The following is a 15269-nucleotide window of genomic DNA, read 5'->3' as shown; positions in this document are numbered from 1 at the left end:
TCTATTGATGCAGGTCATTCATTTGTTCTGTAATTTGTCTTTTTGAGCATTTGAATAATATAACTCTGGTTTTTAAGGTTCTCATGTTACGCCTAGCATAAGAGATGAATTAGGTCCTAGTATCCTTTAGTAAGCTTGCTATCACAATGAGGCTGGCCTCATGAGCCATATATATGTTTTGAGATATACACGAATAGTTGAATACCTTAACTTTGATTTTTCCCAAAAATGTGCACTTTATGGGGGGCAAAAAAAAATAAAAATTAATATCGACTATTTCATTATGTCAGTTGAAACTTGAAAGGGCATATATCCGAGCCATTCATGTAAAGGTAGATGTACATATTGGCCATTTTCTTAACGGAGGGTATATTTGCTTGGAATCACATACACAAGAATTGTATTGTTAAAAATTCTTCCATTTCAACGGTTGCTTCCACATAAAAATGAGAAAAATGGAAAGGTAATTAAGTAGCGTGAAACGACTAACGATTTTATTCGATAGATACATCAAATAAAATGACTCAGGTCATAGAGCAACTTTTTAGGGTTCGGCAATAACTCGTAGTACACCTTTTACAACAATAAATCTTACATCAACTTCTACAGAGGAAATAATCTTGTGAAGAAAATAGAATGAATAGACATGAATGAAAATGAACACTGGAAAAGTGGCCTAGGGGAAGAAGAAAGAATTCAAAAACCCCTCTATAAAGAAGAAAAAAAAAAAAATACTATTTACCTGCTCCATACAACAACACTGAGATTCTTCTAAGAAACTCAGTAGCGGAAATGACCACAATTTCCTCAAAGGTGACTTAAACATCTCAACGAAGATCAGCCCGTGTTAGGGAATATCCCGGAGAAGTTTGGAATTCTGTCAACATGCTTCAGTGCCCGCTCAGCAATCTGACGAGTCCTATAATCACCATGTTGAAAAGCATCTACGAGAGCTGTGCTCACGTTTGGATCACCAGAAATTTCATAGGCGATATCCTCAGTACGGAGTAATCTTTCAACTGCCCAAACTGCCCTTCTGCGCAGAGTCTCGGTCCGCTTCTCAAGTAACACTTCAAGTATAGGTTTGATTCCTTCAGCCTCACACAATACCTGTACACCTTGTTCAATATCAACTCCATCATCTAACAAAGTGCATACAGCTGCAAGTGATGCCTCGACAACCTTTTCATTTGTGTGGTCAAGAAGTGCCACTAACTTGTCCACGGCTTGTCCTTCCAAGAGACAGAAAGTGTCTCTCAGAGAGCACGTTCCCCGATGGACCTTACATAATCCGGTTATAACATGCGGTTTGCTCAAACAAGGGAAGATCGAGACGCAAAAACCTGGCGTTGGTAGCTCGGGCAATTTGGTCAAGTTTTTGGATTCTTGAGATAAGTTCTCCAAAGCCATGGCAGAAACCATCTGCACATTATCGAGCCCATTGGTCTGCAGAAGTTCGATGAAGAGTGCAGCAACATTTTGTTCACGAAAAAGTGAAACAGCATCGGGTTCATCGGTCAAAACAAATGTGATCCTCGAGAGAACCTTCACGAGCCCTTCTAGATATGGCGTAACAAAGCGACTCCCTCTTGTCTCTCCTTGTCGGATACTGACTATCCTGGAGAGTGCCAGCTGGAAGACACCTTCATCTAGCATTTGCCTTGTAAGTCCCCTATCCCTTTCAGGGAGATCAGCTAAAAGCCCAACTGCTGCAGCTTGCTCCTCAGTTATACTGGTATTCTCTGATATGACTTTAATTAGACTACCAAGCTGACCCGATGTACCACGTAAGCAACGAGCAAGTTCTTGACCCATATGTGGAGAGAGGTTCCGCAGAAGCTTTATTGAAGCTACTCGAAGATCTTTCTGTGGAGCCTCAATAAACTGAACCAAGCTAATAGTAGCAGCTGAGCTTTTAATGGCGGAAACAACGTTAAAAACAGTTGTGGGAGAACTAGTGAGTCCAAAAAGAACCTGGAGAAGCTTGCATTCTATTGCAGGACCCGTGTTGCTAATAAGATGAAGAAAATTGTGAACTATGTCCTCTGAGACAAGCGTCTGATGTTCAGATCCAACTGGAACTGAATCAAAATCATAACCTGTGTTGACGATATTTGCAAGAATTGTTGCAGAGACCTCTTTCAGTTTCATGGGCAGTTGGTTGGCCCCAACAAAGAAAAGATCTTTGACAAGAGGGGGAAGTATACCTGCCTCTATGAGGATCTTGGCACTAGACTCGTAAGACGAGATTTGATTTAGGGATTTTAGAGCAGCATCCCTTGATGACATATTACCATGTTTCATGATGTTGATCAGTGATGAACCAACAGTTCTAGCCACTAACACTTTCACATCATTATTAAGAACCAGCTCACCAAGGAAAACGGCCATAGAGAGTTTGGTCTCTGATGATCCTGGAACAATTGATGGAACAATAAAATTAATTTGGAAGATGTCGAATGACATAAAGCAAATGATTTTGGTTAGAAAGATATAACAAGTGTAAGGAGAACAACAGATCAAGTACTGTCACTCCAGGAAATTGCTGCCAAATGTCCATGGGTGATGAGTTTCTGCACAGATGTGACTTTTTGGTTAACTGAAAAGACATCATCAGAAGGAGTGCGCCAAAAACCCCCATCCGGGCCTCCAACCCCCGCCCCGCCGGCAAAAACAAAACCACTAAACAAAAGTTGACACACACATATATATGTCTATGAGCGTGTGCTCGCATGTGGAAGTCCCTGCTAGTTTCATAGAAATTAGAAATTAAAGGGATAAGCCGTCACTACTAGATCTCTTACCAGATCATTCCTCAGTAACTATGCTAAGGAAAGATCCTGTGCATAAAAGGAATCATGCTAACCTACCCCATTAGCTAGGGAGTGAGCAGAATGTGGCAAACTTGCACTATTTGTATAATCAAGACTATATAGTCAGATATGACACACACCAAAACACGTCAAATAAAAAAAGAGAAGTATGGCCAAGAGCCCGATACAGTCAGCACTGTTAGAGAAAGAGTTGGATGAAATCAAAGGAAACTTTACTGAATATCGAAATATTTGATTAGTTCATAAAGGAGGAAGAGAAAATTTTACATGATGGTCAAGATAGTTGCTATGAAATTCCAGACAAGGCAAGTATTCCAGAAAAGTTATTACCAACATCTGATGATGAAAAATGGGAGGATTGTTCCAAGATTTGGGATCTCCACTAGTCTATGATGGTTTCTAACGCTCTACAGAATGATAATGAGAAAATCAATAACCACCATGTGTTTCAGAAGAGTTCCAAATAGCATTGAATTTTCACCAATGGGCCTAGTAGGATGGGGGAGGGCTTAACAACAGTCTTCAGGTGCATCCCAGTAACCTGACTGTTTAACTACTAGGGTCTTGAAAGTCAAGAGTTCATCTACTACAGAACAGAAACTCAGATCTGATTTCATTTAGAAAATATTAATGGAACATCAAGCAATTGTTTGCTGTCATGCCGTGAACATCACACAATTTTGGAGGTAAACTATGCATTTGCAGCACACGATAATTTATACTCCCTCTGTTTCAATTTGTTTGAACCTATTTCCTTTTTAATCCGTGCCAAAATAAATGACTTCTTTCCTAATTTGGAAACAAATTCACTTTATGAATGATTTACAGCCACACAAATTTTCAGGGCTTATTTTGAACCACAAGTTTCAAAAGTCTTCCCTCTTTCTTAAATGTCGTGCCCAGTCAAATGGGTTCATATAAATTGAAACGGAGGGAGTAATCAACTTATATGCTAGATAAGGAAGTCAATTACGACAAGAAGGGGGAAAGGATGCAAATTAAGAGAGCTGCACATGAAGAAACTTCAAAGCCAGGGCAAAGGAAAAGGATGCTAAAAAGGAAGTGAATTACGACGAGGGGAATCAATGCAATTAAAAAGCTGCACATGAAAAACTTCAATTGGCAGGGCAAAGGAAAAGGAAGAAAGGATGTAGATTGCATGGACATCTTATTGATTAACGGAGTCCGAACTTGATGCAGAAATAAAGATGAAAACTTTCATGAAGCACTCCACAAAGTCACTTTAATAGTTCACTGTTCATTGTTACTGTAGTTCAGCTTCGTAATACATTCAACCATTATTCTTAATGATATTTTGTCTTTTGGCTCTTCATGTTTCTGTCTAGAACTTCTAGGGTAAACTTTTTCCTATCATTAAATACGGCTTAGACATGCTTTGAAGTAAAGAACTTCCTACACGCTCCCACGTCATAAAGCCCCTCATAGCATATGATGTACAATACCTACTAGAATCATAAGAATAAGTAAAATATGCTGCCTAAGAAAAAAGAAGCTTATTTGAGTTTTTTCTTAATTATCCAACGTATACCAAATTGCTCTCCACATTAATTGACGCTAAATTAACTTGAGTTTGTTGTTTCAACAACAAAAGACAACAGCAAGAGAGAGAGAGAGAGAGAGAGAGAGGAAACAAACAAACAACAGACAAGCTGTCCTCCTCTGAAGCCATTAAGTGGAACAAATAAAATAAACATTTAGAGTAACACAAAGAGGCACAAGTGATGGAGACTCAGACATCAAGTAAAGTACCTTCAAGTAGTAGATTTAATAGGGGTCGCAGCCGACCATTTTCTGCCATTTGTTTTACATTAATCTCACACTTCTCCAGATTCTCCAGAGTATTCTCAGCCTTCTCAACAGTCACAAGATTCTCAGATTTGCTGCTAGCCATTCCAACCAGAATCAGAATGGCCCCATTGACTGAACCAATTTTTTCGCATAAAGGCTCAGATTTGGATAGCTCATACAGCAAAGAAATGGCTGCCTCTCTTTCTTTGGATTGTTCATGTGATAAGAACTTCACTATTGTGCGTACATTGTCTCCCTCAGCCATTATTTCCTGCAAGAAGGAAATTAAATTAATAAGGGAAAACATAAACAATAGGAAGAATCAACATGATAAACCGACTTTGGTAACAACGTAAATACTATTTTACCAAAGTTCTACAACCTTATTATCATCGTCGTCCTCTACTACAACTAGAAGCGTTTCTAGAGCTTTGCATCGAACTCTGCGACTGCTGGCTTTTAACATGTCTACAATCATGGGTATGAGCTCCGCATTTCGGATAACATGTTTGTTGGCGCGACTTTTTTGGCAAAGGTGCTGAACAAACTTTAAAGCCTGCATAATATCACCCTCCCCACTACCCAAAGATAATGATCTGTGAGCCATATCAATTTGTGCAGCTTCATTCCTTGCGTTCCATTCTTCAATGGTATTTCGTAAAGCTATACTTGGATTCAGCTCGGTGCTTTTCAGATCTCTATGCGTTAAAGGGCACACAGGCTTTCTTCCACTATCCCTACATTCCTTGAACCATTTCTCAATAGCTTCCCTCTCAAAAGTCATGCCATTTTCGAGAGTAACAGGATCCTGCATTACTTGTTTGGTCAAAGGGCATATGAATGCATCATATATTGGTTCTATGTGCAGTCTCTCGAGATGGTAACTCTCCTCGGACGGGCTACCAGGATCATGATTCCCATCCCAACTTTCAGCCATTATAAGCTTTGTACCTGTCAAAGCATGAAACATAACTTCAAATCCCGATACAAGAATCTCAAACAAATGACACACTATGCATAATCCGATCTATTGAGCAAGAGTCTTATCCCATTAATATGAAATGCTTAAGTTGCCGTGATGTGATGGAAAAAGCAAAAAAATTAACTTGTGAAGCAATAGTCTCCCTTATCCATTTTACTAGACTCATATTCTAGGGTCAAACGCAAAACAACATAAAAAGAAAAATTGGGAAGAAAAGATTATCCAATACAGAAAGAGACTTCATGGAATGCTACACAATAGTACACAATACTAAGGTCCACTTAAAGAATTCTTTTAGCTAAGCTTAGGTTCTTTATCAAGCCGTCGACATTTCTCTTCTATTCACTTGTTGTCATTACTCTGCTTTGATACACACCAAAATCATGCTTTCTGCGTCTAAAATATTCCATCTTTGAAAATGTGATCAAAACTAAACAACAAGAACATAACAGAAGATCCCAAAAGAGAAATGGCATACAACTAGTAGTTCTTTGATCTAAGATCAAAATTACAAATTATAAACAGTAAAATTAACAATTCACTTGATCAAGTTCAATGACTTAAGAGAAGTCAATATAAACCAACACCATTTGTAACCCCAATTTCAACTAGCAAAAAAATAGGAAAAACAAAAACTTTAATTTGGGGTTGTAATAAAACAAGAATTGAATTGAATTTTATACAAGTCAGCTGAAAAAGTTCATACCTTTATGAAAAAAGACACTGTTACTCAGCTATAAAAACTAAAGGGTATTTATAAAATTAACTCTGCAACAAAACCCAAGTATCAAATTGAGCAAAATTATGATTCTTCCATGAATCTTGAATTAGGGTTTGAATGGGACCATGTTGGTGGAGAAGAAGAGGAAAAAAGAGCTGGCAGGAAGAGGTTTTGATGAATACAAACAAGTGGAAAATTACAAATTATGATTTTCTAATATGTAAGTTGGGTGATATTTAAATACTTATAATTGTTGAGTTGACTCAAATAAAAACTTAGTTGACTAATGAGGTACACACAATCTTTCCAGTCTTATTGGGGTAACATTTAAAACTTCTGTTATTTTCATTGTTTTCTAAAAGAAATAAAAGCTGGAACAATATTCACTAAATTTAAGTTTAAGTTTTTGTCTATTTTAGTGTCACGAGTTTTCAAAACCCACTTATGAGATTACACTGATTATGTTGTTGTTGTTGTAGTGTCACGAGTTTAGATTTGATGGACAAATAATTTAATTAATTGTGTAAAGCAAAAATTGTGATACTATTCTCACACATATTGATTTTGTAAATTTCATCTGTATATATACATATTACATACACCGCGGATAATGAAGCAAAAGATCTATGTAAGATATACAAATTAATTAGGATTAAGATTTTATTGTCTTAGTGTACTTACAGAATTACATTAGCTCCAATATACTCCATGAGTCCTTGTATGCTAGAGAAAAAATATGTAATATTCAGACAACTAATTGTCGAGATTTTCTAATTTTATCTTGAACTAGTGAAGCAAAAAATGAGTACAAATCAAACAAAATAATCTATTTAAGATCTTCTTAAAAAGTGGTCGAGGAACTATATATTATAACAATCCGCTTAAAGTATAAATGCACTTTTTTTTGCACGGATTGCCCTTCTTTTGAGGTGGTCTCTAAATTTTGCCCCTCATATTTGTGGTCTTTAAATTTTGCCCTTCGCTTGGATACCTGAGGTTCTGGGTTCGAACCCCCGCTCAGACATAAAATAAAAAAATAATTTCGCAAGGCAGGGCTGGGGGAGTGTATGCCGGATCCGGCATAAAGTCCTTAAGGAAAAGCTACAGTTATGCCGGATGGGGCATAACTTTTCCTCAAGGCATAGTTTAGTTATGCCTTATGGGGCAAAACTTTTCCTTAAGGAACTACGCCTTATGGGGCAGACTTTTAATTAAGGCATAACCAAAAGTATGCCCCATAAGACAGAACTTTTTCTTAAGGTATAGTATGCCACATAAGGCAGAATTTTTCCTTAAGGCATAACTAAAAGTTTGCCTTAAGGAAAAATTCCACCTTATGTGGCATACTATAAAAGTTTGCCCATATGCCCCCACCGGCATAAACTTGTGAAGGAATTACCAAAATTATGCCGGACCCGGCATACTTATGCCAAGTCTGCCCATAAGGCATAAGTATGTCGAGTCCGGCATAAATTTGGTAATTCCTTAACAAGTTTATGCCGATGGGGGCATACTTTTAATGGGCAAACTTTTATGCCGGATCCGGCATAAACTTGTGAAGGAATTATCAAAGTTATGTCGGACCCGGCATACTTATGCCAAGTCTGCCCATAAGGCATAAGTATGCCGGGTCCGGCATAACTTTGGTAATTTCTTCACAAGTGTATGCCGATGGGGGCATAGCGAAATTTAAACTCTGCCTTGCGAATTTTTTTAAAAATTTTGATTGTGTAGGAGTTCAAAGCTGGAACCCATGAAATTTAGCCGAAGGAAAAAATTTAAAGATTTCAAATATGAGGGGCAAAATTTAAAGACCACCCCAAAGGGCAATTCGCCCTTCTGCGAATTGCCCGTATAAATGTAGTCAATCGACCCAATCTAATTTGATCAAATTGAGACGTTTTTGGTGTGGGTAAAGTGTAGATATTTTTCCTTCTTTGTGCCTCACTGTTTTCTCCTATCATTTTCCTACAAGTGTGAATGCTTTTCGTTTTTTCAAGGTACATGCACTTTTTGTATTTGTCTTTTTTCTTTGTCCTATCATAAACTTCTTCTTCAGTCTATGGTGTCAATTTTTAGCAACATTTGATAATGACAACCTAATTATCAAATAGCACAAAGTAAATAAAAAAAACAAAATTAAAAGAGTATTTTCCTCTTATTTCTTTTGACGATATTGCTTAAATGTATTGCTTGAAATTTAAACGCGTTTAATGTTTAAATATGTGTGTGTGTGTGTGGTCCTTTGAATTTGACTTGGGTCTTTGAAAGTCCCCAGTACTTGCAACCCAAAATATGGAATGGAGGTCAACATATAGGTTAGGGAAATATCAATCTGACAAGTATATTTCATAGGAGAAGGATCTGTATTAGACAAGTATATTTCATAGGAGAAGGATCTGTATTCTTTCTTCAATCTCAACAATCAGAAGTTGGGTCATTGGAACTTTCTGTAAATCTTAAAGAAGAGAATAGTAATTGTATTATTGGATTAAGATGTTTAATCACAACCATGCGACCAACTAAGGATCAATAAAACATAAAGCTGTTTATACAAACATGTCAATAATTGAAACATCTTCCAGTATGGAAGTTGTATCTGGTTCATACCAAGAGCCTGTAATTCCTTCGTAATCTTATTCAGGAATACAGTAATTTGAGGATGTGAAGTATCTCCATCTACCAATTCATATACAATATTTTCAACCTCGATTGAACTGCATCCAGGTGTTTTGCGCACACCCCTCTCGATCATTAACTTCCGGCACTGATCAACTTCAGTCCACCGGTTTAAAGATTCTCAGTCACATGTTCCCCTAGTATTGCATCCTTATGCTTGTACATTAGACGTAAATAGGTGAGTCTGTCAGGTCTATTATTTCAGGACAAGTAGTAGAAAGTCTTCTTTTCTTGCTGTCAGCAACTTTGTAGCATGGAGGAGTAAAAAGATCAATAACCTCAACTTCACTAGAAAAAACAGCATTCTTGGTTGGCAAGGGATCATGACAGGCATCTGTTTTTGTTGAAAACAGCCTGTTGGCCTGCTTGCCCAGCTTCCCACCAAATTCATCATCCAATTCGTATCTGTCTTTGTTGTCTGCTATATCAAAGGAACTACTTTGAATTGAAGATGATGTTCTCACGGGGGAGTCAATGATAATATATGAGTGCTCAGGATCCTCTCTACCGGGAGTGCTATTTTCTTCAGCATGTTCGTCAAGTTCTTCTCTCCAATCAATATGTTCATCGACATGTTCTTCGGTGCTGTCTTGATTACTAAAAGAACTGTTAGAATCCGTTGATCTTCTGTCTATTAATTTTTCACTGCTCCCCTCATATTCTTCACTATTGTCCCAGTCGTTGGTTGTATACTCATCCCAGTCAATTCCTGTATAACAGGGAAGTTCATCCAGCGCACAAACTTGGACTCTCATGTGCTCTGGGAGGCTGGGGCAACCAGCTGAATGCATCTTGTATTTTGTGGAGAAGAAATTTACTGTGAGATTTAGGCTGAACAAAGAAGACAAAACTTAATGAGAACAAAATCCAATAAGACTTGTCAGTCCACCTCAGGCAAAACAAACAACATACCTTCTCCACTCAGGGAGAGTAAGCATTGTATATGCCAATTTAATCTTATTAGCAACTCCTCCAAGAGATTTAAATGATGCTGCTGCCTGCCTAACTGCACGGGATTCTACTGGATGCTGCCAGGCCCACTCAAACTGCAACATTCAATAAAAAAGAACGATTAAATTTGATATTGTTTGATCTCCAAACAGCTTGAAATAGTCCATCCTTGAAGCAAATTCAAGTTTCAGATTAGCAAACGCAACTTGAAATCTCCAACTGGCACGAACAAAGAGAAAATTCGTAATTGTGAAGTTTCAAAAAAGGAGCCTTGAATTTAACATCAAAAATTCACAAATGCCAAGAATTTAGGCTATTTCTCAATTGGTTCACTTGAAATTAAAAAAAAAAAAAACACTTTATTTATTTCACAAGGCAACGACAAACAGTTAGAATTTTGCAGTAAGAGATTGTCAGCGACTCTGAGTCTATTCAGTGTCAGTGACGAAAGGTACCCCAACAAAATTCATGGTTACAAAAAGGGTTTATGGCGTTTGGATACAGTTTCAGTTTTCTTTCAAGAACAATGTGGATGCTTGAATTTGGATTCGGAGAATTGGTTTAAACGGAATGTTTGGATTTAGCTTTGGTTGAAAAATATGATTTACTGGAATACTCTTTGCTTTAAGCTTATTTCAAAACTGTACACAGTAGATGTTTTTTTTTTTTTTTTGAAACAACATAAATCTATAACATGGCGACCATTATGAAAACTAAATCCAAAGATGTATTACAAGAGGTACCTGGAGGGCGGATGCATTAGTAGGGAAGCCATATATGCATAAAATCATCTCCCAAGGACGCTTCTTCTTAGTCCTATAAGCACCCATCCTCACCTCTCCGTTGTGCTGTCTAATTCTACGCCGAGGGTTCACTGTAAATCTGAAGGCAAACCAAAACCATTATTATTTCTTCGGTTTAATTTTGATCACAATCATGGATAACAACCCATTCAATTTGAGAGGAAAATAAATTTATTTATTACTTGAATTCTAGAAATCTAAGTTGCTCGGACTCTGCCACACACGACGTGGGTGTGGGATCTGTAGTGGATCAGGTCAACCGATTTTGGATACTTTGACCAAAATCGACGGACTACAATGATTTTTGTGATCAAAACAAAAAAAAAAAAAAAAAAAAAAAGGAATACTCTATAGAAATTTCTATGTCAGTGTTTTTCCTTTTATCTCCTTCTGGGTCCTCATGATCAATATTTTCTCCGTCGTGTGGTAAGTTTGTCTCATAATTTAAACATATATTTATAACTCTAATTTTAGAAATTTAAATTCCCTACACCCATATCCGTAATTGGATTCATGCCCCCTGAACGAATTTTAAAATTTAGATGATGAAGGATCGGATCGGACCTCTAGATCCGCACCCGAGTCCGAAATTATATCAACCAGTGCAGAGAACACCATTTAAAACTTGGATATGTATGAGAGAGTAGTTGATTGATTATCATCTTTTTTTTAAATTAGAAATTGTAATAAAAAGAAAGAAAGGAGAGGAAACCGACCCAATATAAGTGTGGCCTTTGAACCTGGGGCAAATAGAGGTAAGCAAGTAGCAAGAGAAGAACCTGGGCCCTACTTGTTCTTCATCTTCCAAATTCACTTCTTTTTCCGAATAAACTTTACTTCCTTTCTTCTTACGTTTCCCCATCTATCTCTCTCTACTCTTTCTCTATCTCTTTGTGGGTGGTTGTGTGTGTGTCAAAGTGTGCAAACAGCGAAGCATTTCAATTCGACCGTTGGGGGGTTTCAATTTGTGGGTGGACTGGACTACATTCTCTTACTAACGCCCTTGTGGGCTTTCTCAGACGCGCAGGCCCGTTACTACTCCAGTCCACCTACAAATTCGGTGTTTGTCCTCCACTTTTGATTCCACTTCGTTACATTAATCGTTCTTATATTCTACTCTCTCTCCGTTACAAATTACGTCACATTCTTTCTTTTTTAGTCGGTATTTTTATATTAAGTCACAATTTAACTTTAAATTTCCAATTTTACACGTGTCATGAAGAAACTTTTGTAGCACAAGTCATTAAAATGATTGAGCGGACTATCATGGCCGGAGTCACCTTAGGTGAAGGGCGGTCCGGTGGACACCCTTCGCCCGAAAACTATGTGGTCTACATGTAGGGGTGTACAAAATAAACAGATAAATCGAATCAAACCGAGAAAAAAACTCGACTAGTGGTTTGGTGTTAAAAAAACAACCCTGCCATAATTGGTTTGGTTTGGTTTTAGCTAAAAAAAGTCAAACCGAACCAAACCAACCCGACACTACATGTATTCATTTTTTAAAATATTTATTTGTAATGTAATTTATAAATATTTCTTAAATTTTTTCGTAGTTTTTTTATCTTTTATCATATTATATTTCGATCTTGAACTTAGAATTTTGAATGTCAATAAGTTTTATATCCCACGGATGTTAGTAACTCAAATAAAGTCCAAAGCGAAACCAACTCAACATCAATGCTAACAAAAGAAATTCAATTCTACCACTAGGATTGACAATGATGTTGGATATCTATTCTTTTTAGAGAATGAAAATACATTTTTCTTTGTCATGTAATTAATACTTATTAGCCATACTTATTTTAGCATGACTTAGAGCCCGTTTGGATTGGCTTACAGCTTAAAGCTGTTTGCAGCTTATAAGCTGAAAAAAATAAGTTGGGTAGTCCAACTTATTTTTTTTGGCTTATAAGCTGTTTTCAGCTTATAAGCTGCTTTAGATAAACTAAGTCAAATGGGTCCAATTATTTTTTTGAACTTATTTTAAGCATAAAATGACTTTAAGCTGGCCAGCCAAACACTCAAAAAAGCTGAAAACAGCTTATAAGCCAACTTATAAGCCAATCCAAACGGGCTCTTAGTACTTTTAGATTATGGTCATTTTCTTTATGGCTTATTAATTAGCAATATTTATTTTAACCGATTTTATTATCTTTTTTGTTGAATATTTTAATACAATGTCGTCACTCATCTCACATTTTGTATTATTTTATTAAGAAACACCTTAATTCTTAATTATATAGTTGTATCTTATTAGGACTAAAGAAATATTTGAAGTAAAAGTTATATGTTTTATATGAAGACTTTTCCGTAAAAAAACCCGAATAACCCGAGGTTGAAAAACCCGAATTTTATTGGTTTGGTTTGATGTATAAATTTAAAAACCCGACGCAATTGATTTGATTTGGTATTTAAAAAATCCGAAGCAACTCAGTCCATGTACACCCCTAGTTACATGTTAGCTATTATGAGTGTATATTTAATTTTGCACACCCTTAACACAATTGAGAAAAAAATTTGAACAACCTTCGCCAAATTCTTGGCCGAAAAATTGAATATTGCCAAATTCTCCGCACTGCGGATTATACAGATTCCACTTTGCGGGCATAATAAACCTGTTGAGTACTACAGAGATTCTTTTGTTTTTCTTTGGACATGATTTATGTAAATGTGCCTTTTCGATTTGCTTTGTCTTGCTCCTATATATATATATATATTTTGTTAGTACTTAGTTTTTAATGGGAAACATCAATTCTTTTCTGATAACATTGAAGCGTGAGCCATTCGCGCCTTGATTTGGTGTTTTCCTCAATTGTTACTACTATTAAGAAGTACGGGTTGGGGCTACTTTTTTGTCGTCCGTTGTGGGGCCTCTCATGAAAAAAAAAAAAATTAGGCCCCATATTAAACAGTCCATAATAAAAAATAAAAAAAAAAATTGTGGGCTCCATATTAAACACCAACCAATATTTAAAAAAAAAAAAAATTGGAACCCACCACATCCAAACTCACGGGGAAAAAAAAAAGTGGACCCATATTAACAAAATTAAGCAATATTAAAAAAAAAGTGAATTCCATATTAAAAAAACAAACAATGTTAAAAAAAAATGTGGGCCCCATATTAAACACCATGCGTATTCGTAGCAAACACTAATATAATAAAGTTTTAAATACGGAGCACAAACTACAATGTTATATTAATCGTGTTTTGAACATAGTTTCTCATATTGACAAAATCAAGCAATATATATAAAAAAAAAGAAGTGAATCTCATATTAAAAAAATAAACAGTGTAAAAAAAAATGCAAACTTTGTATTCTTAGCAAACACTAATATAATAAAGTTTTAGATACAGAGCACCAATTACAATGTTATATCAATCGTGTTTTGAACATAGTGTGTGTATATATATATATATATATATATATATATATATATTATATGCATAAAAATAGTGCAAACTAATAATGTCCAAAAGGGCGGGCCCCATACTAAACAACACCAGGCAATATAAAAAATAAAAAATAAAAAAATATATAAAGCATGGGTCTAAACCCATGCTTCATCGTCTGTTGTCCCTTAAAAAAGGGTGGGGCCCATACTAAATAACACCGAGCAATAAAAAAAAGGAAGAAAAAAAAGTAGAACTCACCACATCCAAACTCACGGGAACAAAAAAGTGGACCCTATATTAACAGAATCAAGCAATATTAAAAAAAAAAAAAAAAAAAGGCAACGTCAAAAAAAAAAAAAAAAACGTGCACTCCATATACTAAAAAATCAAACAATATTCATGTAATTCCCAAAGTATCCCCATCAAGTCAATAATAGTGGATTCATTGCCACATGCATATTAACCCATTAGTGAAAGCAAATGAAATTATTGCACAGCAAAAAACATGGACCTCATATTATTACTTTTCTTCAAAATATTTAATTGCTGTATTTGCTATTTCGCCATGTCATTTATTTATTATGTTTACTAAAATAAATATACTTAAAATATATATATTTAAAAAATAAGATACAATTTAATTACTTTTTATTTTTATTCTTACTCTAATAAATGTGAAAAGAGATTAATATTAAATGAAGATCAAATAATGAATAAGATAAATTAGTCAAATTATAATTGTACATGTTTCCTTAAAAAACCATGCAAAAGACAACATGACAAGTAAAATGAGTTAAACCAAAAATATTTATTAAAAATTTAAAAATAGCATTTCTTCGTTTAAATAGAAAATTAATTTCTACTTTGTTTCGTTTCAAACATGTAAAATTAATTTAATAATGTGAATTAGAATTATCCAAATTAAAATTTGATAAAAAATAATAAGTATTTTACACTTTTAAATTAATCGAATTAAAATTGAAAATATCAACTGATGCTTAAATATTGTTGTTATTTTATCTCAAAGAGAGAAAAATAATTTTCTTTTAAACAAGTCTTCTCTTTTAAAAAGTATTAATAAATTTTCATAGCA

At 35.5% G+C, this 15269-nt stretch overlaps 2 protein-coding genes across 3 annotated transcripts; both read right to left on the bottom strand.

Annotated features, from left to right (window-relative positions):
- Positions 1 to 472: 472 nt before the first annotated feature.
- LOC132628229 (U-box domain-containing protein 44-like) lies at positions 473 to 6570 on the bottom strand. The gene is made up of 4 exons (XM_060343994.1): positions 6332 to 6570; positions 5026 to 5594; positions 4605 to 4914; positions 473 to 2414 (listed from the first exon to the last, which is right to left on the bottom strand). Exons 2-4 carry the CDS (start codon positions 5578 to 5580, stop codon positions 838 to 840), a joined length of 2442 nt encoding a protein of 813 aa, XP_060199977.1. The 5' UTR covers positions 5581 to 5594; positions 6332 to 6570; the 3' UTR covers positions 473 to 837.
- Positions 6571 to 8793: 2223 nt separating this feature from the next.
- On the bottom strand, positions 8794 to 11852 carry LOC132628228 (structure-specific endonuclease subunit SLX1). Of its 2 annotated transcripts, none has more exons than XM_060343993.1 (4): positions 11559 to 11852; positions 10720 to 10858; positions 9938 to 10071; positions 8794 to 9856 (listed from the first exon to the last, which is right to left on the bottom strand). In XM_060343993.1, the coding sequence occupies exons 1-4, from the start codon at positions 11639 to 11641 to the stop codon at positions 9190 to 9192; spliced, it is 1023 nt and encodes a 340-aa protein (XP_060199976.1). In that variant the 5' UTR covers positions 11642 to 11852; the 3' UTR covers positions 8794 to 9189. The 2 variants fall into 2 exon arrangements, with proteins under 2 accessions (XP_060199976.1, XP_060199975.1); XM_060343992.1 differs by having other exon boundaries at positions 11496 to 11848.
- Between the last annotated feature and the right edge of the window lie 3417 nt (positions 11853 to 15269).

This window comes from Lycium barbarum, chromosome 2 (assembly GCF_019175385.1).
Source record: "Lycium barbarum isolate Lr01 chromosome 2, ASM1917538v2, whole genome shotgun sequence".
In the NCBI taxonomy this organism is placed as follows: Eukaryota; Viridiplantae; Streptophyta; class Magnoliopsida; order Solanales; family Solanaceae; genus Lycium; species Lycium barbarum.
This window is presented reverse-complemented; position numbering and strand designations above follow the sequence as displayed.

Excerpts from the sequence above, each read along its gene's own strand:
- LOC132628229 (XM_060343994.1), bottom strand. The coding sequence starts at position 5,580 with ATGGCTGAAAGTTGGGATGGGAATCATGATCCTGGTAGCCCGTCCGAG. Across the intron at positions 4,915-5,025 it reads AGGACGACGATGATAATAAG|GAAATAATGGCTGAGGGAGA; the intron begins GTTGTAGAACTT and ends TCCTTCTTGCAG. Across the intron at positions 2,415-4,604 it reads ATTAAATCTACTACTTGAAG|GATCATCAGAGACCAAACTC; the intron begins GTACTTTACTTG and ends CAATTGTTCCAG.
- LOC132628228 (XM_060343992.1), bottom strand. The coding sequence starts at position 11,641 with ATGGGGAAACGTAAGAAGAAAGGAAGTAAAGTTTATTCGGAAAAAGAA. Across the intron at positions 10,859-11,495 it reads AAAGGCCACACTTATATTGG|ATTTACAGTGAACCCTCGGC; the intron begins GTCGGTTTCCTC and ends GTTTGCCTTCAG. Across the intron at positions 9,857-9,937 it reads ACTCTCCCTGAGTGGAGAAG|CCTAAATCTCACAGTAAATT; the intron begins GTATGTTGTTTG and ends TTCTTTGTTCAG.